The sequence below is a fragment of the Adelges cooleyi genome, unplaced genomic scaffold (assembly GCF_023614345.1).
Source record: "Adelges cooleyi isolate 19-005CV unplaced genomic scaffold, UGA_ACOO_1.1 ACOO_flye_CR_arks_rails_tigmint_CR_PRNA_651, whole genome shotgun sequence".
Taxonomy (NCBI): Eukaryota; Metazoa; Arthropoda; class Insecta; order Hemiptera; family Adelgidae; genus Adelges; species Adelges cooleyi.
Window position 1 is genome coordinate 8,152,684 of NW_026096352.1, and position 24,463 is coordinate 8,177,146.

The following is a 24,463-nucleotide window of genomic DNA, read 5'->3' on the forward strand; positions in this document are numbered from 1 at the left end:
TGAATATTAAAAAACCTTATCTACGGTGTAGCGTTTTTAGCTTATTCATAACTTAACCATAATTAAAATTATTTAATCGTGAAGATTAATTTTTTTTCAATTGTTTTTAATTATATTCTGGCCTCACATACATGTCCCGCCCAAAGCAGTTTTGATAGAAAAAATTGTAATTTACCCTACAAAAATGACTGTGATGGTCTGAAAAAAATGGCATTCAATAAAGTATCCTCATTACTTTAGAAATAAATAAACATTACAGTTAAAACTCTAAATTAACTTTATAAATAATTGCCTATACTTTACCCCTTAGAAATGGACAAAGTAGCGATTTTAAAGGGTTCTATATAGGCAATATTTAAGGAAATTGGTTTTAATAAATTTCGACCGTGTCAATTAATTTCCCGGCTAATTAATATAAGCTCCGAGGTCATATTTTTAATTAATACATTTTGTTCTATGGGAAAGCCATTTTGGTTTATTTTAGACCTTAATTCAGGACAAAATTATTTTACTTAGAATAATTTAGATGGAAAAACAATCAAATATATTGTTAACAAATGCTGTGCTAGGAAGCTTAATGCAAAATATAACAACGATAAAGGATTAGTTAAGTTTTCTCAATTCTGGAATTATAAATGTATCTAAACAAGTTATAGACATAATTTTAATGTTCTGTCTTTCATGGTTTTATGCAAATGTCATTAGTTTCAATAAGTATAAAAAATGTTATCTAATTTTAATCACTATAAAATGTTAATACCTGACACTTTTTGTATGCATTTTTATTATTGTTAACAATTATCTATGTTTTGTGACAGTTTAACTGCCCAAGGTAAAAGTAATTCACTCATAAATCATATTATTTTATATTAATAGTATCATAGTTCGTGGATAGTGTACTCAAAGAAAATGATTCATAACAAACATGTCAGTTGTCACATGTTTAATATTATTATAGTTAATTAATACTAGGTTTACTCCTCTTTTATAATAAAAATTCAACTAACCATTAGTATACAATTATAGTTTTCTCTCTTAACGAGTCGCCAAATTATACTATTACAATTAAATGTATTCGATTTTAACATCAATTAGTTATAGTATTACATTCTAATTTTAGCTGTATTTTGTAAATGTACATTTCATTAAATGAAATTCTAATTTTTTTTTTTTAAATTACATGTTTGATATAGATACAAAAATACTTTATATTTCATAAATTTAATGGTTTCATAGGCTGTTGACTGTTCATCAATACTTCTTACGAATACAAATATATGTAATAATTAAAAAATTTGTATAAAATTCATTGATTGGTTCATCATTTAAGTATTTTATGAATCGTCAAGAATAAAAATAATACACATCACATATTTATAAATATAGGTGTTATTATTTTACGCTGGAAGTCTAACAAAAGAAAGAATTGATAATATTACACAGTTCCATAAGCGAAACATAGATACCGCACTTGTTAATTTTTTTATTAAGTCAGTCCCTGAATTTTTTGAATGTACTGTATATATATATAATACAACATAATATATACATATGAATATAACACAATGCAATAACTTGATTAAATCAGTAACAAAAAAGAAAAATACAACAAAGGTAACAGCCAATTAAAGAAATAAGCGCTATACATGATAAAATAATTTTATGTCATTTTGTATGACTAAAGCAAAAAATATGTATGGGTACATAAATATGTATATTAGAGGACCTTTTTTTTTTTAGAAAATTGAAGTTAACGCCTAAAGTATCAAATTGTGAAAAAATATTTGGAATTCCTTATTTCAGCGAGAAGCCTTTACTTACGCTTGGTCGCAAATGGCATAAAACATCATTCGAGTAGATTGACTACCTAATATCAACAATACTACAAAATATTTCTCGTTTAAAAATCTGTAGCGAAATGTTATTGAATTAAGAGTGGTCGTAAAACCATATGAGCATGCACAGACCGAGTTGCGATGACTTTATCTTAACTGAATGCATACATAAATTAACAGACCTCGTAGCAGCCTATTTATAAATGATTAAATCATTATTAAAAAAAACAAGAGTTAACTCTAGAATAAAGTGAATATGTTTATATTAATATTTGGCGATAGATTTTTAAACAGGAAATATTTTGAATATTTTTGAGATTCGGTTGTCAATCCTCAAAAAAGATATTTAATATCATTGACAACAAAGCCTTAGGTAAAGGCTTCTTGTTAAAGTGGAAAACGAAAAGAGCAAGAAAAAAATCCAAAAAATATTTTTTCACAATTTGAAGCTTCTTTTAGGGACATCGACTAAAAAAAAAAAAATTGGACCACCCTAATATACATGTACACACTCACACGTGAAAAATATACACACAGACGGTACTAAATCTTTAAACGCCATAATTAAACCCTTACTTTCAATTCATATGGTTATTTATTTAATTAACATTCTATATGTAGAAATAAAAAAATACAAGTTGGTCACAACTTATTTATTAGGAGAATATATTATATAACTATAATTAAATTAAAATGAAATAATATCACATAGAATTCAAAATTTGTTTTCATTGTAAAATATTCTTATAAGCATCAGATCAAGTCGCGTTAAATTAAAAAAAAAATAATAATACTAATTGCGACTTAACAAAATATTGCCACAATAAAAATAGAATACAACACAACAATAAATATTAATAAAATAATCTGTAAATATTAACGGCCGTTAAACCTTAGTTAAACGTTTACATTCTTATATCGCTGATGAAATATATAATATACATATAACAATGATATAGTTATAATAATAATAACATAAATAAAATAATAGTAGTAATAAAAATGAAACAACATCATAATATACACATATTGATATAATCCTATATATTATTTTATAATTATTTACATAATATATAATAAAAGACTAGTAAACATACAACACCGAATGATAATTTGTAATGTTTATCCCATTAATTAAGACATGTAATATTTAGTATTTATATCAATGATAAATCGAAATAATATGTAGCTGTTAAATAAAACAATTATCACAACATTTAAAATATAATATAATATAATTACAATGTTAAACATCATTATACTTATATATTTAAATAGATGCACAACTAAAAATGTGATTATATATATATATAAATAAAAAAACTAATAATAAAAACAAAACAAGATTATATACATAAATATAATAAATATTTAAGTTACGTTATATTGCAGGTAACGTAATTTTACAAACAACAAATTAGTTTAACCATTAAAGAATTTTTGGAATGTTTTTTTTTTAAATTCTAGTATATGTAGAAATTCTGCATAATACACACAACATCGAGACCATCTCACTGGGTAACCTGACAAAATTTGCATTCAATACAATTTTTTAGTTAATAGTTGTAATAAAAAATGTGTTTTCCTAAAACTTATATGTTTTCACTATACAAATTGGAAATCATTAAGAACTTTAGAGTTAAAGCAACAGTAATTTCTTTTACATAGTCTAAATAACATATTATTTGTTGATTTCCTCGTTGTCATCTTCTTCCATGGGTTCTTCCAAATGTTCAGAGCTTCTAAAAATAAAAACCAAAATTGCATAAAAACGTAATTAAAATTGTAATAACATGTGCACGTTATGGACATATTATAATTATTACATTACTTACTGAATTCGATGTCTGGTCATAGATAAAGAAGCCATTGCACTAACTGTATCGTTTTCTTCACAGAGCGTTGCTTCAACAGCACTACATGCAACGGTATTAATGAATTTTTTAAGAACGGGCCAGTGAGGCAACTAAAATTAAAAATTACAATTAAAACATAAATATCATAATACAATATTATCCCAGCAATAAATACTTGTATGGCAATAGTTTTTTGTAATGTGTTAACAGCATTTTGACAAGGAGCACGGTGTAGTTCTGATTCAACAATAGACGCCACATCTTCTTCGAGAAGCGCTCGGACACACTCTTCAGCACTGTCACAAATAGCTGTTAGATCGTAGCCTCCTTCTAATGACAAAACCACCTAACCAACACAACACGATCAGATTATGAATGATAATATAAAATATAGAATGGAAACAAACAAAAACCTTTCCATCAGCTATTTGCATGAGCTGTTGAGTCATATATGCAAAGCAAGCAGGAGTCACATTGTATCCACCGAGAGGAGCAGGATGACCAGATGCTGCATCAAACCCAGCTGATACAAGTACTATTTCAGGCGCGTATTCCTGTAAAAAAATAACAATAATAACAAGGATAACCAAAATGTTATATAATATGTATTTATAAGTGAATAAATACTAACTCGAGCTATGGGCATGACCACTGATCGAAATGCTGCCAAATACTCGGCATCGCCTAGAGGCGGTTGTAGACCACCGCTCCATGCAATGTTTACATTATATCCAAGGCCATTCCCGACGCCGCACTAAATTTAATTTACATTTACCACTCAACTATTTGCTGCATGTTTTGAAACAAAATAATAAATACCTCTGCAGGAGCTCCTGTTCCAGGAAAAAAATTGCCATCGTCATGTCGATGAATTGATAGATACAAAACATTCCTGTCTTCGTAAAATATTTGTTGAGTTCCATTGCCATGGTGGACGTCCTAAAAAAATAGAATGAAATATGAATTTTGTTCTTTTATTTAACATTAAATAACTATATTGGGACATACCCAATCGACGACAAGAATCCGTCGTACAGCTTGTCTTTGTTGAAGCAAACGACATGCAACAGCAATTGAATTGAAAAAACAAAATCCCATTGCTTGGTTGGCTTCGGCATGATGCCCAGGGGGTCGGACAATTGCAAAGCCGTTTTTGATATCACCCATAAGAGCTGTACATATAAAAAAAGCAACAATTGATTTGAACCAAATACAAATAAGCATAGACTAAAGTAGTAATATTGGTAATTCTCAAGCAACTTTAAACTTAAATTAAAAAAAAAAAACAAAAAAAAGAATTCGTAATCGGTAGGTATTAGATAAGAATATGCAGAATGAAATGTTGCTTCATATAACTTTATACTATAAAACTGTTTTTTCACCTGTTATAGTACAAAAGATAAAACAAATATTTTATTTTTCAGTTCATATTGAATGGTGGCCATCAAAGTTGATACTTTTATCGTCTCAGCTAATTTTACAAACAATAGGAGAAACAAAATTACTTTTAAAAGCTAAATCGACTACACATCCAACAGCCATTCGAGCAGCTGAGGCTGTATGCAAATCATTCCAAGTAGTGTCTGAATCAACACCCAATCCACCACAAGGTAGTCGTACTATACTTTTTAATGGTAACTCTGCTAGTTTGGAACCATCAATTTTTTGATGATTCAACGGATTAGTACCTAAGCATAAAAAACAAATTAATTAAAACAATACATTTTAAATAATAGATTAATTGATAATTCAAGACAAACCGAACAGAAGCGTATGGGGTTCAGAATGACAGGTTTGCAATTCTTCTAGGGTAGCTTTCCGTGGTCTAAGCCTATCACATTTTCTAGCCAACCCAGTTTCGATTAATCGAGCCCAAACACTTTGCAATCGACCACTGTGCTCGGGATGCAAAGAGTTGTTGCCGCATTTGCAAGCATGTTTTAACATTAGACTGTCAAATGCTAGTCCCGTTGTCGGTCGATGGGGACTTCTGAAATATTAAAAGTAATATTTAATTTGACATATATTTTATTTGCAATCGTTAATGATATTAATGGATGGCGAGCAAAGCTTACCCAGACAGTTTATGTAAAGAAGAGTTAAGGCTAGTAGAAGAAAGGTACGATGATGATGTACTGGATGCATCTGAGGTAATTATACCTCCTGGGTTAACACCAGCAACCAAAGGACTTGAGAATGTTCGAACTAAAGGAATAGCTACATTGGGATTTCGGTTAGCAAAAACTGAAACTAATAAATAAGTAATATTAATTTTAGTAATGCTCGTTACATTTAAATACATACCATCGTTTGACTGTGACGTTTGTCTCATCATTAAATCTCGCTGTTGTTGAAGAAATGACTGACTTTTGTTCTTTAGACCATTATCTGTCGACGTTCGGGGACCACCAGTCAAATCAATTACCTATTTAATGACAAAAATTAGTAGTAAGTATTCTCCTCGTCATATTTTATGTTATGTTACTAGTTTAAGTACCTTAGCGTCATCTTCTTGATCTTCATTGATAAATGAATTATTCGCCAAGTGTGCTCGACTACCAGCTCTAGTCAAAACAGTGTTTCGAATTTGCTAAGAAAAATATACACACATAAATAAAGAAATAAACATCTTTCAAACAGTACAAATTTGATAGCCTTACTTGTTTCAAATAATTGTGAGCGCTAAGCTGTTGGAGTGGTTCATAATCTTCATAATGAACACTAAGGTGTTGACCAGGGGCTATGTTATTTAACATTGGATGACCAAGAGGTAGAGGTGCTGACTGTGTCCGACCTAGTGGTCTATGTCCGGCTTTATTCAATCGTGCGTGTGCCACCTGAGTATCGGTAATAGGAGCAGGATGAAATGTTGGCGCTGTAGATTGCCTTGATTCTAAGCTTCGCATTTGTTTTTGAATAAAGCTTTGAGATGTATCCAATACTGTAATGATATATATATATATATATATATATATATATATATACAAATTTTGATTAAATTCATTATACTTGTTTAACATTTAAAAGAGCTTACATGGAAGTGTAGGATAATAGGGTAATGTACTCGATAACATTTGTCCTGTTAAAGGTATACCAAGCCGAGCTGTGAATGCAGCACGAACTTCAGCTTCAGAAACTGAAGTTAATTTTGAACCATCCTAAAAAACAAATTAATTACAAAATATAGTTTTATACAGAACTAAATTTAAGTTATTAACAATATTTTTGCTAAATTTACAGTACCTAAGTGTTTATTGTTTAATTATATTTAGGTGAAAAAAGGATGTAAGAATGTTTATGGTTGTATGTAATTTTGTGTAACTATATTTAATACTTTTTTCTATTTGGTTGACTTAAAAATAACAAACATATTATAATAGCAATTATCATAAAAATAATTTACCGTATTTGATGGAGGTCTACCGAGTGATATATTAGGCATTGAAGGACTCGTGTACAATGCGGAAAGATCAGCAACACTACTACTCTGGTCAGTGTTGTTGTTGGACATATGACCAAAAGTCATGTCGGTCTCCTAAAATAAGTTATATCACGAATTAGATTAAGTTGAATAAAAATAAAATTTATTGTTACTTCTTTAATTGGAGTCGTTGCTCCGGTAGAAGGCGAATTTCGGCAGTTTGATGATATAATGATTGGTGGCGAATTAGGTCCAGAACCAGGAGTACTACCAGAGGGTGATGTCTCAACTAGAAAATAAAATCACAACTGTATTAGTGCAAAATATTATGATGATTAACTGTTAGTAAAAGAAGAAAAACTAGTTAGTAAAATGGTACGGTACTTGCAAGTTTAGAAACTCGGTTGCTGGTTCGGTCTTTAGGTCGTGCGATTGGATTGTTACGTCTGTCGAACATGCGCTGTTTCAGTCTCATTTTGAGTAAATTTGGTTCAGACGCTGCATGCAATAATATGTTTAACACACACACAAAACACACTAAGTTAGTAAAATGGATATATTAAAAATGTTAAAACTAAATACTTAAAAGGCGTAATGAGTTTGTTATTACCTACATAGTACTTATGTTGTTATTATTAGGCAATTATTTAAGTAATTATAATCATATTGGACATTTAAATTTGATAATTGATATGGCTTTTTTTTAAACCAACCATTGTTATTTTTTACAAATAACATTTATTTATAAGTATATAAAATAACAGGACTTTGAAAACGCACAAGTTTGTATATGTGATAATGAGCAAATCATTTGGGCAATTTCCGCTCTTAAAGTTAACTTAACTTGTATTAAACTTGCTAATTAAATTCTCTAAGACTTTATTAATTTTATTATATATAATTATTACAACCGAATAAACTTTAAGTTGAGGATATATACATTTGTGTTTAATAGTCTCATCTGTTTAAAGAAAATATAGTTATTAGTTAGCTAAAATACAACTGTAAAAAATACAGTTATTTTAATATAGATCAAGGTCTATCATAGTAGAAATTAAATATACATTAGTTTCATAAATATTGTTCAATTTGTATTTTTATTTAATTAACCAGTACTATACTATTGTTAGGAATATTTAAAAGAATATTCCTAATCACCATTTTGTTATTTTTCATAATAAGTTTATGAAATGTATGGCTGTACACCCATGGATTAAGCAATTGAACTCATGATTATTGCACTAATTAATTTCAATTTGAAGATGAAAATCAATCAAAAACTTCTAAGTATTAAAGACTAACAAACTTATAGCGTATTTATATTCCTATTTAAGACAAGTATGTAAAAGATACAGTAAATAGATAAGTGATGACATTCTCGAGACCAACCTGTTTTTCTTAATGGAAAATCATCTTCGTACCGACCAACAAGCCTGTAGGGAGTTATGTTTGATCCACTAGAAGAAGGACTTAGGCTACTAGGCATCACATTTGGCTCAGACTGTTGGGATTGTAAAACGCCCCTGTGGAACATAAATAAATAAATAAACAAAATTACAATATTGTATTAGGGATATACTTACCAGCTTAGGTACGGCTTTTGAGTTTGTGAAGAGCTGCTGGAGGCAGATTCCCTGTGTTTCTTACTTAACAAGAATCCCTGAAAAATATAAATTTATTATTAATACAAAATACACACATTCAGAATTGATAGGTTCAAACAAACCTTAACATAGGTTTTGATATAACTAATTAATATATTTATTTTAACTATTCGGCTAAAAAATTATAAAATATAATTATCGAGTGTAAAAGTTATTAAAAGTAAATAAATATGATTACGTTTTTAAAAATCGTTGATCTCATTAATCACTATTGATTTAAGCTTGTTTTAAAGAACTAACCGATTAATGATTATGGGAATAATTTAAGACAATTTTTACAATTTAAACGCGATTACAATATACAACGTATACAATATACATAGATAAGCCTTTATGTAGTATAAGCTAGGTAACGATGAACTTAATTGATATTTTACAATAATACAATAATTTCAATTTCAAAAAAGCCAATACAGTGAGATCGGGACAGTGATAAAATCACTTTCAAATAAACAATTAGATGCGAATATGTAAGCGGTACATACAAAAATATTGATGAAAGCATTATAATTACAATAATGTGCTTAAAATTGTATGTTGAGTATTAGGGTTGTTCGTCAGTCTATAATAAATTGTAGCTATATGATTAAACTATTTATTAGAGACCTGTTGACCGTTGATTCAATCTTATATATCAACCTAGAAATTTACTACGGCCAAGAGTAATTTTCCTTAATTTATAGGGGTTTCCTTAGTTAAAAAAAAGTCTGACAAAACATTTTTGAGAAAGATTTGATTGCGATAATTCCTTTGAAAATCTAAAGTCAATTTTCAGACCTTAAGTCACAAAATTACACTCAGAAAAGCTAATTAAAAGTTTCCACCCGTTCAGATAGAGGTGTTTTTTACTGGTTTGACAAGGTATATCGATAGATCTTCATAGTAGAAATTTATTTCGTAGAATTCGATTATTTAAAAAAAATGTATAGTGCATCATAGTTTTAAGTTGAAAAATATGTTGGGTTTTTCCCATGATATGAAGAGAGAGGCAATTTTTTTTTTTGGCACAATAAAGTGCCATTTAGGTACGATTTTTGATAAATAGAGAATAGACTTGCTACATGAAGAAATCGGTTCAGCGGAGAGATATCGTGAGTTCACACACAAAAATAATAAATACAAGTAAATAAAACACAAAATAATTGTAAAAACAGTACCCCTTCTTAGCTCCGCATCGAAGCTAAACATTTTCACAATAAAATATAGCCATATTTTTAAATGAAACATATATTTGCCCTTTCTGATGCCACACAGGGTATGCAGCTTTACGCCTTCTATGCACTTCTATTTTGTACGGGAATATGTTTTTGGTTTCCATGGTATTTATTTTAAACGTATGCACCGTATATTAGAATAGAAACCTTATAGCAAAGTCAAACTTCCAAACCGAAGCTAAAATATAGAAGTTTAAGTAAACGAGCTATTACGGACAAGGAAGGTTTTGATGTGCTCAATGGGGTTGGTTTTCATTGTTTTTAAAAAGTGATTACAAACAAATAGAAAACTTACGTTCTCGCCATTATATATAATTGGTAACATAAATAGTTTATCTATAAATATATAATAGTAATGATTTTTTATAATCAAACAAAAATGTATGTACTGTCAATGTCTAATAAGAGTTAAGAACTTGATTTCTTTTTTATGAAGTCAATTTTAGTTTCGACGAACAACTTGTGTAAACGAGAGTAAATTAAATAATTGTTTATTTTTATTTTTACATTTCAATGTATATTATGTACTTAGATGCAATGCTTTATATGCTAACTAATACACTAGCACTGTATTACATTGTGATTCACATTTATCGTTTGATAAAACTAAAACAACAGATGCACGTTTTAACTATAAAAATAAATACGCCTCATGTTATTGGTAACGCAACGATTTGGCAAAACATTAACAACCTAAAATATGGCAAACAAAGTCTACCTATTTGAGGTAAGATATGTAATCAAGAGATTATAATTTATGACAATAATGAAGGGCACGCGAATAAAAATTATTAACAATTGAAGAGCACGCGGTATAAAAAAACAATTGAAATTTATACAGAAGTAATCGGTTAATACTATTGTTTGCGGCTTATGGAATTTCACAATAGGTAAACACTCGAGAATTTAGATAAAGTAAAAAAAAAACACAGTAAAAAAAAAATAATTATCTTATAATGGTAACGAAAAAAAATCCATTTCTTTTTGTACACTTACTGCACCTCATTTTTTTTAATCAGCAAAACAAGATTGGAAAATCAACCTAAACGACTAATGCTTAATTTCAATTTGATAGTACGTTAGTTTTGAGTATTGGCGCGGAATAGAATAGGTATTACATAATATCAGTTACCGGTTAACTTCGCTTACCACTCTGGTGAAGTACATTATACTATTTAAGTATAAGCTTGTCAAGCGTAAACATTATGATTATATGATTTGAAAATTAATACTTCAACAATTGTTTTTTATATTTAATTAAAATTATGTATGTTATAAAACTATGCAGGTTATCATAGGGGTAGCAAATACAAACATTTTTAAAGCCATTTGTCAAAAATAGAAATATCATAAAGAAAAAATAATTTTTGAACACTAAAAAAATAAAAGCTACTGGACTAGTTTTAAAATACATTAACTGAACGGCAATATTCCTACTTACATTGAAACAAATTAAACCGAAATATAAAAACATGAAAAGCTTAAAAATAATTATTTTGAACGCGTTTTTTTTAATGATTAGTTTAGGAACTTAACTGTTTAGGAAGTTGTACATTATTGAAATAATGGTAACCTATATTTTAAATATATAAATATTCTTATCTCTTGAATGGTTTAAGATAAACAATTTAAAATAAAATTAAGCGGCTAAGCTTTTTTTAATAAATTAGAGGTATAAAATAATTTTAGTAAAATTCGAGATGTGAAAGGCAAATATCGTACACGGTTTATCATAGAATACCCAATATATTTATTAATAAAAATTGTTTTGTGTATTTAAAGGGACTAATACCTAAGTAACACTTGATAATAAAAATAAGGTTTCGTTAGGATGGACGATGTAATATATCGGAGTCACTAATGGTAACGTTATAATTTGTATTGATGATGGTACTTTAAAATTAAACGTCATCACTTAAGCAGTGCAAATAAAAAAAATGATTTCGAACAGCTAGATGCGTTTTTTCAGGTAATTAGTGCCACTCAGGATTTGACACTTTGTTAAAAATAACAATATTTTGTCTATACTACGATACCATACACTGTAATTTGTACATAGTTTTTATCAGTAAGTTTGAATGTTTAAGTACACAATGTATAATATAATATATATATGCTATGATTCCAAAATAAATGATTTCACTATAATTTGTTTTAACTTTTACGATTATTTTTATGCAACACTAGAAAGACATTCGAATTAACATAATAATTAGTGTTTGAAATATTTTTCGTGAAATATTGGATTTTTAATAATTATTTCACTATTTGGCCCTGCTGCCTTACAGACATAAGCTTCCCGCCAATTTAGGAGATAACTAGAAAACGATATTATCATTTTTCAACGTGCAATCACTAATCACTATGCACATTAAAGTGATTTAATTTATAAGTACACTGTGGTAAAATGGGCAAACTCAATTGACAATCACCATGATTTCATTAGCAAGAAAACTGTGATCTTCATAACAATTAACATATACCTAATATATTTTTATTTAAAGTTTTTTTTTATATATAATTTTATTGTTTTTTTTTTTATAAAAATAAATGTTATCATGATTCATGAGCAAGAAAACCATGATCCTGAGTATTAACATATTTGATTTTATTATGTATTTTTAATTTTGACAGGCTGTAATAAGACAAATTATAAAGAAATTTTTTTTTTTATATGTCAGTTTAATATTTAATTCGTTTTATTTAACTATTTTATAAGACAAAAAATAAAAAATAATAATTATATTAAAAATTGAAATATTTCAAAATGTTTAATTTCATGAAATTTTCAAACGCCAATAATAATTTATGTGTATATATATTTATGTTCACACAAAGATCATTATTATGTTCAAACAACCAATTACTAGTCTTGTACACACAGACATTTGTAAGGGATATTGTTCAATATTTCCCTCTCGGTTTATGCTTATACAATCAAAAGAACCCAAATACGGCGAAAAAAAATAAGATTTACAACGTCAACCTTTATCAACGGTAAAAGAGTAAAATATATAGAAAAACTTTTCTCGTTAAAATAACCAATGGGGATTGTATGCTGTATGCCTGACAAACGATACTGAACTATAATTATATTATGATTGTAATAACGATTACAGGGAAAATTAAGATTCTTTGTTTTATTTATGCTATAGTTTTGGTAAAAGTTAGTCCGGGTGAAGGATGAAATTGAGCATTTAAGAATTGTCATTCTTTATCTAAGATAATATATTTTAGAAGAGGAATGGCAAAATTAAAAAATGTATTAAAAAAAGTTACTGGCCATTCATTGGTATGCCCTTGATTATTATTATTATTAGTTTTTGCTTCATTAGACATTATAAAAATGCATGACGTTAAATTAAATAGGGCAAAGCGAATGCCAGACAAATAATCTAACTGCACAGGATAAAATTCATTATTGATATTTTTAAACTATTACATCTAAATTATTACAACTGCATAAAGATAAATAATATAAACAGTGATAATAATTATTATAACCCAATTTAATTTCAAAACCAATTATAACAAAAATGTAATCACCATTGGAACAAGATTGAAATAATATATACATAAAGTACTTAAGAATGATCATTTGGGAATATTTTAAAAGCTAAAACTAAAATAAATTGTATTATACGTTTCTAATATGAACTTTTAAAAAAAATGTGAGTTGTATAATCGAATATTAGCCCCCACTTTTATAAAAAAAAAAATGTTATCATTTCATGATCAGCCAGAACAACTAGAACTAGTAATAATACTGTACCAGTATATAAATAATTGGGATACTTCGCACACCTACCACCTAATTAGTATTTTTTCATTATACCAGACAGCTATACACAAGATTTAAAGACATGAAGAATAATTGAAGAACTAGGAGCAACAACAAGACATGTCCTTTTTTCTTCAATTTTTTTTTTCAAAACGTTTTAAATTCCAGAAAATTTTTTTTTTAGAATATTTTGAAGAATTTTTTTTGGAGTTTAATATGTTTTAAAAAAAAAAATGTTTAAATAATTGTTCTTTTATAATACATTTTTAAATTTTAAGTCAAATTCTGAGGGAGGAATGAATGTATCATTAGTACTATTAGTGTTTAAGCTATTTAACATTTTAGCTACCGAGTATAAAATTAGAAGTATTAATAAATAAATGCGTATGGCGTATTGACCGGGAGTGGCTATGGCTAACTTTATGCCAGTTCGGTCGCCGGGGTGCATGGCATTTCAGACATGCATTCGGGGTTGATAGTATGGGTCACCGCTAAAAATCCCACTAAATTTAGAAGTACTAACACAACATCATATCGTGATTATAATATTTTAATATAATATGTAACTATTTCACTGAAAGTCCAGTTCATATGATGCATTACCTGGATTTAAAACTGGAAACGGGGGAGTGAAGGTCTAACACTCATTATTATCATTGGGTTAGGTTAGACTAATTTAAGGGGATTTAATACCGAACATTTTTAAGGAGTTTTGTATAAGCATTATTTAAGAAAAAAGTGGTTTTAATAAATTTCGACCATGTTAATTAGCTTACCGGTTAATTTGTATAAGCTTGATGGTATTATTTTTAATTTAAATCGTTTTGGCTATAAGTAAAAGCCATTTTAGTTAACATAATAGTACATTTTTTGTCCATCGCACAGTCCGAACCAGTGATCCGATTAGTAATCTGAAAACAGATTTGAATTCGTTATGCAGTTTACTTGGGATCCTACGAGGTACTTTGTTGATATTTTTTCTTACTATGAATAAAACAAATTTGAATATTTTATAACATTTCAAATTTTAAAATCAAATTTGAAAAGGATTAAAATTCAAAATTGAAAAAAGTGCCTTGTAGTATCTCAAGTAAACTTCATGACGAATTCAAATCTGTTTTCAAATTACTGATTCGGTCTGTGCGATGGACAAAAAATGATGTGTTTGACTGAAAAAACGGCCGGTATCGAATCTCTTTAATATAAAAAGTCAAGACTGAGGCTTTTAACAAGTTTGTAACTGGTTTACAAGCAAATATACTATTTGACAGTAAAGACTAATGAGTTATGAGCAATGAAATTATGAACTATCGAAGAAATATTCAACGTGAATTGTGAAGATAACATTAAACGATAGTCCTTCAATTATAATAAATGCAAATGTAAGGATCGTGGTTTTTAGTTGGCGCAAGGTACACCTTCTGAGAAATTAAAATTATTTTTTTACTAATTAATAGACTATTAATTTATATATTATTAATAAGTTTTAAAGAATTTAAAAAAATGTTTACCATATGAGGTAATATCACTGGATTTTATTCTCTATGAAATGACTCATTTCATTTGTACTTCAGTATTCTTGTTATTTCAAATGACACATTTCATGTGATACACTGTTAAGTTCTTATACAAAATGGCTTATTACTTTAAAATGAATATTATAACTTTCATTACTTAAAATAGTGTACAAACAAACGAATGAGGCTGACCAACAAAAAATACATAACTATGTATATGTTAAGTATAAACTGACTAGATTAGAACATCACTATCATATAAATTGGCCAAGAAATTAGCAAATTAAGTATAACAGTAGTTTTAATATCGTAACAAAAGTAACGCATTATTGTAAAGACGTTATTTTTTTGTTAAATTTACGTAATTTCATGGCATTTCGTGCGAAGTATTTAAAAACAATTTTGACTTCACTTTATAAGTAATTAACAAAGTGAAAAAGAAATTATAAAATTAATTAATTCTACTTTAAAGTTTAGCAAATATAATTTGTTTGTTTTAGAAAATATCAGCTTTAACTATTTAGTATTAAGCTTTTAGCTTATTATGACAATACAAGTCAAATCAAAACTTTTTTTTTTAAGATAGACTTAAGAAAAAATCAATAACTATGTGGTAAAAAGTAACGTCAAAGTATTTCTTTACTTTTTTGGAATTAAGTTAATTTTAATTGTATTTCACAAGTAACGTAATGAATCAAGTAATATTATTGAATTTCAAAAGTAATTTGCTCATGACGGCTAAATAACGGACAAGGCGTTTGTCAGAATACACAAACATTATGATATATTTTATTCGTATGTTATAATATTTAGTAATGAGAAGTTTTTTTTTATTGGCGCTGCACGATTTAGCTAAAAGCCGCCTATTTAAAATAATTTATTAATTTTATTTTTAGTAAAAGAAAGGCTTATACAGAGGCAAAGAGGCCATTCCATTGTCAACGGCATATGGAATCTATGCTGTTTCAAAAGACAATATTATACTAGCGGGGAAACTATAGCACGTTACTCCTAAAGCTCCACCGGCGCAGCCAAAAGTACCGCGTTTAAAAAGTACAATATTGCCGACGTACCTGTAAAATCTGTTTGACTTCGGACGATGCGATGGCGCTTTGTTCGTGTTTTTCTTTTTTCTTGATCGTCTCCAGTTTTTCCTCTTCTTTCCTTTCCCGCTGCTCCTTTTCTTCGAGTTCTCGCTTCTTTTCCCACAGCTCCTGCATAACGCATGACTATACATTATTTATGTAGGCGTCCTGTCTGGCCGCCGTCCGGAGATAATCAACAGCCTCTCCGGACATATTAATATTATTATCTCAACACACGATTAGTAGCTTATGCCACCTCTATATTTTTCTCTTTCGCTAACTACACTCGTTGACGTCATTAAAATGATAATAATGATAATAATAATAATAATAATAACAATAACAACAACAATAATATATTATAGAAATAATATGCGCCTCCCGGTCTGTGTGCACATATTTTGTAATCGTAATACGGTCAGACAGATGTGTCCGGAAAGAATGCACGCACCTAACCTAACACACGTAACACACGACTAAACCAAAAACGCCTCTAAAATATTATTTCACACATCGACATATTTTATTCAACAACTTCTCTCTATACTACGTCAGCGCTACAGAACAATACACACACAATGCGATTACAACACCGGGTTATTTTAGAGATTAGGAATTAATGGAGATTATAAACGTAACATATTTTTATTATTTCTTCTACGACTTGGTAAAACTATCTCTCACATTCACCGTTTTCTTTTTACATTGTGTTCCGACCAAAGGCGCCGAGTACATAGGGACAATAGGGCAACTGATCCCCACAAATAAATGTATGCCACCCCCCATGAAAATAGGTATAAAAATGTACACAAGTATTGGTAATATTACATTTTTTTCGCCATTTATTATATAGACGATAATAAAATAAAAAAATTTAATTTTGATAACGATAATCGAAAAAAAAGTTTCTCATATTATTATGAAGTGCGCTTTGATAAACGGCTGCACTGCAAATACCACGTGACCATTATTTCCTTTGTCGATTCTGATATCCCTTATCAAATACAATGACAATATAATTTTTTTAAATAATGTATTAATAGGGTCCTATCACTGGATAGGTTCCCTACCCAAAGTCTCCAAGTCACATATTTACATCGTTAAATATTTGCTTATTGTATATTTTATGTATAGATTGTAAATGTTTTGAAAAAATAAAAAAATAAAAAAAATAATGTATTTGGTAAGCTAATTGTTAAATTTTATTTGTATTAATAATATGTTAACTAATTAAACATAAAACACAAATATATAAATAATATAAAAAATGTTTATGCTAACACTTGAAGTACACGAATTGGGGAGGGGAGAATTTAGATTTGTTAATTTACTATTCCCCTGGGTCTACTTCAAAATCTTACTAGTTCGCGAAATTTTCTAACTTGGCGCCCATGATCCCGACTCCCGTTCTCGTACTCAAAACGCGCCCAGTAAGTCAATATTAACTTCTAGAAGCATGTTTTTTTTAAAGCTTACTTTGAGATGTTGCCGAAGTTGCTGTTCGTGTTGTTCGGCCAACTGCTGCTGTTGTGCTTGGAATTGTTCCAGCAGATATTGTTGTTGAAGTTGTTGCTGCTTTTTTAACTAAAACGTTATAAACATACACAACGCAAACGTTTAAATCCCATATTATACTGGGGTCGGTAAACACAAAACACACGCACATAATTTAACGGTACATTAGGTTCAATAGTAATTATGAAAACACGCTAGGAATTTAAGTATTTTACGTTTTTAACACCTAACAAACGTTTCAGAAAAAATCGAGAACTACCAATAGCGGAAGAGGATAATAAAGGTGGTTTTGTAAACATACAAAAATTCTGAAAACTGACAAATAAACTGACTGTTTTTTTAGGATAACGAATTGGTAAATATAATGTGTACAAATATGATGTACACATCACATTTGTAACCTTACCTCCCTATTTTATTTTGTAAATAAAGGTTCTAAGATTGTTTTAAAACTATACAATCATAGATAAAATGCTTAATGTACATACATATGAAATAAAGCAACCGTTTAAAAAGAAAGTAAATTTTCATTTTAAATATTAATTTTTCAAATTGTATGTTGTATTTTTATATTTAAGAGACATCCGCTTTAAAACAAAACAAAAAAAAAGTTTCAAAAACATTAAAAGGTTAGTTACATCAGTTCACAAAATGTCCTAGTTCAATTTTGACTTTATATATTGTTATTTAGCATATTGAAGTGTCTTAACATATTATTTTTAAATTTACTTTATATAAAAACCCACTATTTTTGGCGCCTCTGTACAGAAAAATATAATTATAATTATTTCATAAGGAGGCGTTGAAAAATATCCTCAGAAATTGCTATCTCAGAAAGGCAGTACAAAAATCACTATTATTACAGCCGATCAAACGATATAGCAAGTCAGGTTAGGTTTAGTAAACTTGTAGTATAAAATATTTTCAAAATTTTATTCAAAAGCATAAAACGACATAGTTTGATATAATTAGTATTACATTTCTTATAAAAACAAGGTAAAACTAAAATTTATAGTTTCCGTATTTAATATTCAACACAGCAAGGGAAGTACGCATGGGATATTACTAACGTTTTAATAAAAAAAAGGTTTAAACAGACGATTCAACAGTGTGTGAATAGAAACGGAGTAGCTAGATTTCTATCATGTTTATCATCATAAGCAGGCATCGCTAGACATAATAGTAATTATCCAACAATCTTTATTTCTATTTAATTTAATAGCTATACGATCCTATGAAAACTACTAGTAGACTTCATACACTATATAGTACTTAAATAATATATTCTAAAGAGCACTATACTCGGAAGTAGTTGTAATTGATTGCGTTTATTTAGTTGTTTATCTCTGCGATATAAATAAACTATTGTTATTATCGGTTCTACACACGAGTGACAATGAGGAATTGGTCTTAAATGAATTATTTATTTATATTAATTTCATTCTAGGAGAAATGGGTTGCCAAGAAATTCGAACGAAACTAGGTGGTACACGAATAATATAAACGGCAAAAACGTATTCGCGAAAAGAAAAATAACAAGTCGCTTTATTTCGAGCGAGCACAATTATTTATATTTTTCTAATGAATGCTAAAAATAACTTGGCGATAGCTTTTTCTATTTTTTTTTTTGGCGTGAATAGCTCGGATGAATAATAACCGTTATTATTACAAGAGAAGCGTATTATTATTATGGTATTTCACACACGAGCTGTTGACGGCACAAGCTATAGATTAACTCGTGTTGTAGACCGACACACACCGTAGTGTTATGCGCAAATGTCTATGGATACTGTGTGAATTAAAAAATATATATTATTAAATTTTATTTTGCGCGTTTGTGTTTAAATTTTATAAATAGCGAATACTTTTTTAAAGCCCACAAAAGATCTTTCTAAATCTTTAAAATAGTAAATAAGATTGGTAAAACATGATTATAGTACTATTGCTCTTTAATATTTTGTTTTTTCCCTATACTCGTAGGTGATGTACAAGATTAAAAAACGCGAGGTATTGTTGTTTTCTACACTTATTGGGGGTTGTACACTTATTTTTTAAATTATAACCAAAAAGGGGTTTTGACAAAATAATGAATGTAATGAAATAAAATTGTTGAAAATGTAAAAATCGTGTTTCGAAATCACTTAACATATACTTGCGAGGTATAGATTTCGTCTGGATAAAAAAAAAGCTATGATTTTGGTAATAATCATTTTTAACTGATGCCCTGCAATTAAATTAGAATTCGTGTCTAGCCGATACACCATGAACAATTTCATAACAATTTTACGATTTATACTTGCTCTGACATTCTGAAAACAACAACTCAATATTTCGACTAGAGATATTACAGAGAATTAAACTCTACTCACCTCCAATATCTGATGGTGTATGGCGCTTGCCTCGTGGACGAGGTTGGTGGGTCGAACCAACTCCAACGGTTTGTCACCCAACGCGTCTTCCGTGTTGTAGCTGCTCACCATCGATTCACGAGTCATTTCTAAATGGAAGCCACACACACGAGCATTAAATCAAATTGCCACGTTTATTTGTATTATTATTATTTCTATCAAGTACTGTTCAAAAACCGAAGGCGTATAGTGGAAAGACGACTAGGCGTCTCTCGTATAACGAAATATAACCACCAAGACCGTACCGGCCGATTATAAAGTTTACACTATATGAATAAATTTTCATAAACCTAAGGATTCAAGGCGTCGAGTAGTAACTAGTAGAGACGAGTGTGCTATACTACTTACTAGTAGCACGTTGCTAGCCGAGCAGAGCCAATTCCACATACACACATACACAACGGCTAACCCCACCAAAAAACCTACCAAGCGCGCTATTATAATAATATTATGTACGTTCACAGTCATTCGTACCCGCGGGCGTCCGGTTAAAAAACTGTTCCGGCCAAAATGTTTTAACGATATAATGTGTTTAGTCAACGGCAGCAGACAACGATTTAAGAAAAAAACATGTTCTCGTTGTATGAAATGATTAAAACCGAAACACACCTGCTGTCTCAATGGTCAGACCACACATAATTACCATCGAAGAAATTAAATATAAATAAAAACCGTATTAAAATGTTGTAAAGTTCGGTCATACCAGGTACATCATGAGATGCGTTTCGAGGGGATGTGGAATGCACGAGGAAAATGGGAACTACTAAGTGGGTATTATTATTACAGCTATAAAATACCATTATTTGAAACTCTCAGTTGATTGTTCCGTTCCCAAATGAAATTCCGAACAAGTCATGAACCCCAGCTGAAAACTCCGAAAGAAAACGTTCGTATGTCATGAAAAACACGTTTCTATTCACCGGTGTCAATTGGGATATTGTAGTATGTCTTTTAAAAGGGATCCGGTGCCGGCTAGTAATTAAGGGAAGAAAATATAGACAACATTTAATACATTATCTTGATTACGATTCACTTAACATAATTTCATAGTACTTTGTATTACCCTAAGAGTAAGTTATTTTAAACATTTTTTATTTTTTGTACAAGTCATTTTAGTAGTGTAAAATTACTTTAAATAGGATGAAAATCGTAAAATGATAAAAACAATTTTTTTTTAAACAAGTAAAACAAAAAACAACTTGTACTGCAATAAAAAGAAAAATTTATTTTAAGTGACGGTTGTTGATGGTTTGTAGAAATCATTAAATCTGAAAGTGGAAAAATACACTTGCAATATTAAAAACGGTTATATGAGAATACGAATAGATGCGACATTTGTACCCGTTTGTTTTCTTTTACCCTCATGTAAAAATTACAGATTTTAGAAAAGTTTTCTAAAAACGTAACACCTATTTTTACACCTTAAAACTGAGCTTAGAAGGGAATAATAGCAATGTGCACATTTCAACAAATATCGTGTTATTAGGGCACAGGAAAGTAAACTCCATGTCCATTTTTTTTTATGTTGGGTTAATGGTATCATTCATTGGTACATTAGGACTATTGTACAACGTAAGAGGTCAATTCAGTGAAAAAAAGGTTACAACGGAGCCAAACTTGGCGCCTTAGAATGGGTGACATGTAGATTTGACAACTAAATTTGTTTTTGCTCTCTTAAAAAATTGTCGAATATGAACAAATACCCTTCTTCCTCTTTAACTTGTTTTCGAAAAATTATAACGGTCTAAAGCGACTGACGAATCAACATTGAATATGAAATATCTATTGATATAATAATATTAATATAATAAAATTAATATATAATATTCAAAAGCGATTTTAAAATTTTGATAAAATATATTTTTGATCTATTAAAGATATTCTGCAACCAGAATCTTAGAATTGTTCAGATTAACCGGCTGTTTATAATCTATTAACAAAACAAATAAAAACAAACCACCTAACAGAGTTAAAATTATACTGCCTGCTCTGTACATTGTTAGTTAGTAGTTAAGGTCGAGTATTTAAATATGTAAATCGTGTAAGGAATACCAGATAACCTACTGAAGTTCTACCCATACATTGTATGTTGTTACTTCATTAATATGTGAACGCACAAAACGTAATCATATAATAATTGTTGATACGAGATAAAAAATAATAAAACCAACCTAAGAAATAATTTAATACAAAGTAACTCCGTGACGGGTGGTGGGTAATTACAGAAGGCAATTATAACGTTCAACGAAATTGGGCGTTTTTCATTTAAAGTACCTACCTATATCATTGTTCCCGTTTCTCATTAAAAGAAAGGTGTCGGGTGAGTAGCATTTTTTTTTATTCAATGACTACGACGAGCATAAATTACTGTTTTTCTCCCAAACAATAATAGCTGTCTAAAAAAAATCGAGAAAATAAGTTTGACCGGCGTTTTTTTTCGTATTTCACAGTAGCATGCACAATCATTTTCGTTGCAGTAGTCATTGATTTTATCTTGACCGCATAATATTGCGGGCGTCCGCCTACTTCGTTCTCATAAATGTAACCATAGACTAGTAATATAAACCATTACATATTATAATCAAAAAACATAATGTTTTATTAATAACATATATTAACGATCCGATATTAACCATTAAAAAACTGTTGGAAAAAAACAACATTATCCTTATTATTTACTTTTGTCGTAAATATTTCGGGGAAGTTCCTCTGGTACCGAACAAATATTATCAATTTACATATAATTAATAACACAATTCGAAAAAAACGGCTTTAACAGGGAAAAATAATTTGGTCGAACAAACCTTTTCGCTACCGACATGCACACCCCTATATTATACAGAGTGATCCATTTAACATAAGACAGTAATTTTCTTAGAAAATAGTTATAATTTTGTAGTTTTTCTTTCTGAAAATATTTGTATTTATGATTTTGTACAATATTAAAAAAATACCAAATACTTACATACCTTTTTTAGTATTTTTCGTACATATTTATATATTAAATAACTTTTAAAAATAAAAATAGTTTGCTAAAAATGTTGACTGGTCGATAACCAGTCTAGAACAATTACTTTTAAAGTTAACAAAGTTTACGGCGGGAGGAATGGTGGAATTAAGTGTTTTTTTTCCTGTGCGCATTACTCAACCACACTACACCTTACTTTATACATTTTAAACTCCAATAATTTTAAAAGTAATTATTCAGAACCGGTTATCGACTAGTCAATATTTTCAGTAAATTATTCTAATCTAATGTATACGTTTCTTCCATTTAAATTTTAAGAATTGATAGCACTCTAGAAAATACTAAAAAAGGTAAATAATTAGTAATTTTATAACAATGTACAATAACAAGAACAAAAATGTTTCCAAAAATACCTACAAAATTGTAATTATTTTTCGATAAAATGATCTTACGTTAAATAGACTACCGTACGCCTCGTAAAATATGTAAAACGTGGAAAACAATTACACCATCTATTATGGTCCCTAAATACAAAAAGGTCACATGCCAACTGTTATCATATTAAATTTAATAATTTTAAGTTTCAACTAAGTCAACATTACAATATTCTCAACACGCAAAAGTCATGAAAAGTCTAAAAACTATGACTTAATGTGTTTTTCATGAATGAGGTCGATATATTATACTATAGAGGGTTCCTGAGTAGTTCCTATTTTCTAGTAAACCGCCGTATTTAGAAGACGAATTTGAAAAGTGTGTAATAGTAGGTAGGTAAATAAGTACCCCAAATAAAAAAATTGAAACAATATTTCATTACCATTATCATTTTATCAATTAAACTATACTTAAAAAAGAACGTTTTCTATGAATTTATAAATTATAATCTTTTGTAATAATACCGGGTGGTTCTTTTACGCCCTACACTACTAGTTTACTCTTAAAATAATTGCATTTTTGTAGTGTTTCTTTTATAAAACATTAGTTATACTACAATATTAGGTAATATACAAATTTGTATCTTATTTATTAGAGTTTTATCAACTTTTGAAACTTAAATGGTAACGTACCTATATATTTTACTACTATTATACAAAATATAAACAAAAATGTTAAAAAAAAAAAAAAAACTACTAAATATAAATTATTTTAACTGAAAATTGGTCTAGGTCCTAATCTTTAAGAACATTAAAAGAATCACC

General features: G+C 28.9%; 1 protein-coding gene across 5 annotated transcripts in view; it reads right to left on the reverse strand.

Moving 5' to 3' along the window:
* Positions 1-3,133: 3,133 nt before the first annotated feature.
* Positions 3,134-24,463, reverse strand: part of LOC126844162 (histone deacetylase 4) — a 64,642-nt gene continuing 43,312 nt past the window's right edge. The window contains exons 4-25 of one of the 5 annotated variants that reach the window (XM_050582065.1): positions 20,258-20,385; positions 17,850-17,957; positions 16,362-16,517; positions 8,696-8,772; positions 8,502-8,635; positions 7,497-7,610; positions 7,286-7,401; positions 7,095-7,226; positions 6,726-6,849; positions 6,352-6,632; positions 6,189-6,281; positions 5,996-6,116; positions 5,767-5,941; positions 5,452-5,681; positions 5,197-5,379; positions 4,700-4,863; positions 4,511-4,630; positions 4,323-4,445; positions 4,105-4,245; positions 3,867-4,037; positions 3,671-3,801; positions 3,138-3,577 (exon numbers count right to left, since the gene is read on the reverse strand). In XM_050582065.1, coding sequence (XP_050438022.1) covers positions 3,517-3,577; positions 3,671-3,801; positions 3,867-4,037; positions 4,105-4,245; positions 4,323-4,445; positions 4,511-4,630; positions 4,700-4,863; positions 5,197-5,379; positions 5,452-5,681; positions 5,767-5,941; positions 5,996-6,116; positions 6,189-6,281; positions 6,352-6,632; positions 6,726-6,849; positions 7,095-7,226; positions 7,286-7,401; positions 7,497-7,610; positions 8,502-8,635; positions 8,696-8,772; positions 16,362-16,517; positions 17,850-17,957; positions 20,258-20,385 — 3,083 coding nt within the window. In that variant the 3' untranslated portion in view covers positions 3,138-3,516. Of the gene's footprint in view, positions 3,578-3,670; positions 3,802-3,866; positions 4,038-4,104; positions 4,246-4,322; positions 4,446-4,510; positions 4,631-4,699; positions 4,864-5,196; positions 5,380-5,451; positions 5,682-5,766; positions 5,942-5,995; positions 6,117-6,188; positions 6,282-6,351; positions 6,633-6,725; positions 6,850-7,094; positions 7,227-7,285; positions 7,402-7,496; positions 7,611-8,501; positions 8,636-8,695; positions 8,773-16,361; positions 16,518-17,849; positions 17,958-20,257; positions 20,386-24,463 lie in introns of all 5 variants that reach the window. The other 4 variants (XM_050582068.1, XM_050582066.1, XM_050582069.1 and 1 more) reach the window with 4 other exon arrangements.